Raw genomic sequence first — 3,933 nt, 5'->3', positions numbered from 1 at the left:
ACAACTTGATCGTGTGTTATGTGCCACGTTTAACATTGTGTAGAACTACTCTGTCAACAGAGAGAGTCCAAATTATCACAATGTCCATTCACTCCAAAACTCCGAGATCCAATCCATCCGTGCTTCCATGCGATCAATCCATGGAGTCCGGTCCATTCAGGTGTGTCCTAGATGCGGCTAATTTTCTGTTGACAAATTGTAGAGACTGCTATCAATAAAAAAGCCGCTGAGAGGCTTAAGTGAGCTCGCATCTGTGACTCGTTCCTTCTTTGCATCAGTCCACTTGACAGTTGTATAAGTTTTATTTTGCAAACGAAAGAAGACTTACAATGCAGTGATCCGACGTGACGGTCAACAGAAAATATCAGAGCTCACTCAACCCTATTGTCTCCATTCCCACCAGGGATTTAAATGCCCAGTTAAATAACTTAAACCACACCCATGTGTCAACCACCGGATGTGACATACCTGTGCATACATACAAATAAACAATAAACATAAGCAAAATATATATTTTGGCTCTTACAAATAGAACTGGTTAAGTGTATCTATTTATTTATTTTCTTCTCCTTCCCATATCCTCTGCTGTGATTTCTTTCTTACACCACTTATTTTCGACTTATTACTGATTACTATGTACAATACAGTGAACTTATACTACTCTTGGACTGGTGCAGGCTTGTATGACCGGACAGTAGTGAATAAGCATAAGCATGGTGGCGGTGTGCGTGGCTAATTGTGGCCTCTCATGTGTCTGTGTATGTTTATGTAAGTGTATGTACTTTGTGTGGGCACATGTACTTATTTGCTTGTCTGTATACATATACTCTATTTTTTGTGCTTCTCTAGATGGGTGCTCTCCAGGTTCAGGTGGGTGAGTTGTTCGTTTGGAGTGGGAGAAAAGAAAAAATGGAAATATCATTCTAAGTATATACTTACTGTATTTTGTACTTGTTTGCATTTCCAAATAAAAAATATTAAAAAAAAATAAAAAAAAGTCAGTATGTCACATGCTGGCAAAAAGAGCAGCTGTGGTATTTACAAAGTTGAATATGTATTTGTGCGTGATTATGCAGTATATGGATTTGTTTTCACGACCATGTGTAGAGTCCGCCACCTGAAGTACCATCCTAGGAAGATTGGTGGTTCGATTCCCAGCTCCTCCAGTTCACATGTCGAAGTATCCTGGGGCAAGATACTGAACCCCGAATTGCTCCTGATGGCTGTTGGTGGGTGTCTGAGAGCGTGTGAATGGTTACTGAGAAGCCGGTGGCACCACGCATGATAGCCACGGCCACCAGTGTGTTACTGTGTGTGTGAATGGGTGAAAAGTGACATGTAGTGTAAAAGCACTTTGAGTGGTTGGAAGACTAGCAAAGCGCTATACAAATGCAGTCCATTTACCATTTGGACATGTAGGATTCCCACTAGAATGAAAAATTGTACCGATTTGAACAGCAGTTATTTAGCCACACAACATAAGCTGTAATGAGTATGATCTTTATTTATGCCAAATTCTCTTAACATAAATAGCTTTCTATTTTGACCAATCCTACCTGATTCCTGAAGGCATCCTATGGAGCTGTCTGTTGACATACAGATATCTGTTCTTGGAGGCAACATGGCTGTAGGTGACTGGCAGGATCTCCCCGCCCAGACCCAGGTCATCCACCTACATACAAACACACACAGATTATACTTTTTAATAATACAATCATTCTGAATTAGGGATGTCCTGATCAAGTTTTTTTTGCCACCATTCCCAATAATGAATATCTGCCAATACCGAGTCCCAATCTAATACTTCTATAATACAGCTGCACAATGTACACTTCAAGTACATGCTTCAAAAACTGTGTGTGTCTTAGACACAAATATATGGGAAAATGGGGTCCAGGTTAAAAAATGCAGAAGCTATCCTTTAAAATAAAAGAGCTGTGCAATTCTTAGAAAAAGTAGTTTGCGCACAAATGTGCAAAAGTGTGTAAGAAATGAGTAGAGGTTCACAGTAGGTAGTATTTAAAAAATGTGCAATATACAGAGATATAGTCCTGATTTGAAGATTTTTTTTTTTTTTTAATATTACCTTTCAAATCTACTGAGTCTACAGTGTTAAGTCAGAGTCACAGCTCTATTGAGCCTTGTATTCCTTTAGCCCTTAGCAGTAATGATTTTATGAGCTTTTTTAATGACAAAATTCTAACTATTAGAGGCAAAATTCATGACCTCCTGTCCTCAGATAGTACGTATCTGCCCTCAACCACAGCAAACACAGTCACAAGACCTAATATATATTTAGATTGCTTCTCCCCGATATCTCCTCAACAACTGACCGCAGTGATTTCTTCATCTAAATCATCAACATGTCTTTTACACCCCATCCCAACTAGGCTACTTAAGGAAGTCTTACCTTTAGTTAACACTCACCTATTAGACATGATCAATATATCTTTATTAACAGGCTATGTACCACAGTCTTTTAAGGTAGCTGTAATTAAACCTCTACTAAAAAAGCCCACCCTGGATCCAGAGGTGTTAGCCAACTATAGACCAATATCTAATCTTCCCTTTATGTCAAAGATCCTTGAGAAAGTAGTCGCAGACCAGCTGTGTGATTTTCTCCATGATAATAATTTATTTGAGGAATTTCAGTCAGGATTTAGAGTGCATCATAGCACTGAGACAGCACTAGTTAAAATTACAAATGACCTTCTGATTGCTTCAGACAAAGGACTTGTCTCTGTACTTGTTTTATTAGATCTTAGTGCGGCGTTTGACACAATTGACCATCAAATTCTACTGCAGAGACTGGATCACTTAATTGGCCTAAAAGGTTCTGCACTGAGCTGGTTTAAATCTTATTTATCTGATCGTTTTCAGTTTGTTGATGTTCATAATGAATCATCCTTACGTACCAAAGTTTGTTATGGAGTTCCGCAAGGTTCTGTGCTCGGACCAATCCTATTTACTCTATATATGCTTCCTTTAGGTAACATCATTAGAATTCACTCTGTAAATTTCCATTGTTATGCGGATGATACACAGTTGTATTTATCAATGAAGCCAGAAGAAACTAATCAATTAAAAAACTTCATAACTGCCTTAAAGGCATAAAAACCTGGATGAGCACCAATTTCCTTTTGTTAAATTCAGACAAAACTGAAGTTATTGTTCTTGGCCCCAAACAACTCAGAGACTCTTTATCTGATGACATAATTTCTCTAGATGGCATTGCTCTGGCCTCTAGCACTATCGTAAGAAACCTCGGAGTAATATTTGATCAAGATTTGTCTTTTAATTTTCATTTAAAACAACTGGACTGCATTTTTTCATCTGCGTAATATTGCGAAAATTAGGCCTATCCTGACCCGAAAAGATGCAGAAAAATTGGTCCACGCTTTTGTAACCTCTAGACTGGATTACTGTAACTCCCTATTATCAGGTAGCTCTAATAAGTCTTTAAAAACTCTCCAGCTAATTCAGAATGCAGCATCATGTGTACTGACAGGAACTAAGAAACAAGATCATATTTCTCCTGTTTTAGCTTCTCTGCACTGGCTCCCTGTAAAATCCAGAATTGAATTTAAAATCCTACTGTTAACTTATAAAGCTCTAAATAGTCAGGCTCTGTCATATCTTAGAGAGCTCATAGTGCCATATTATCCCACCAGAACACTGCACTCTGAGAATGCAGGGTTACTCGTGGTCCCTAAAGTTACCATAAGTAGATCAGGATCCAGAGCCCTCAGCTGTCAGGCTCCTCTCCTGTGGAATCATCTTCCTGTTATGGTCCGGGAGGCAGACACCGTCTCCACATTTAAGACTAGACTTAAGACTTTCCTCTTTGATAAAGCTTATAGTTAGGGCTGGCTCAGGCTTGCCTTGTACCAGCCCCTAGTTAGGCTGACTTAGACCTAGTCTGCCGGGGGACCC

The 3,933-nt window shown here is 39.1% G+C and overlaps 1 protein-coding gene across 4 annotated transcripts in view; it reads right to left on the bottom strand.

Moving 5' to 3' along the window:
- ppox (protoporphyrinogen oxidase) overlaps window positions 1-3,933 on the bottom strand; it is a 62,044-nt gene that overhangs the window by 48,666 nt on the left and 9,445 nt on the right. For all 4 annotated transcript variants that reach the window (XM_050045818.1, XM_050045819.1, XM_050045820.1 and 1 more), the window contains one exon: window positions 1,557-1,672. In XM_050045818.1, coding sequence (XP_049901775.1) covers window positions 1,557-1,672 — 116 coding nt within the window. The remainder of the gene's footprint in view (window positions 1-1,556; window positions 1,673-3,933) is intronic.

Source organism: Epinephelus moara, chromosome 6 (assembly GCF_006386435.1).
Source record: "Epinephelus moara isolate mb chromosome 6, YSFRI_EMoa_1.0, whole genome shotgun sequence".
Lineage (NCBI taxonomy): Eukaryota > Metazoa > Chordata > Actinopteri > Perciformes > Serranidae > Epinephelus > Epinephelus moara.
This window is presented reverse-complemented; position numbering and strand designations above follow the sequence as displayed.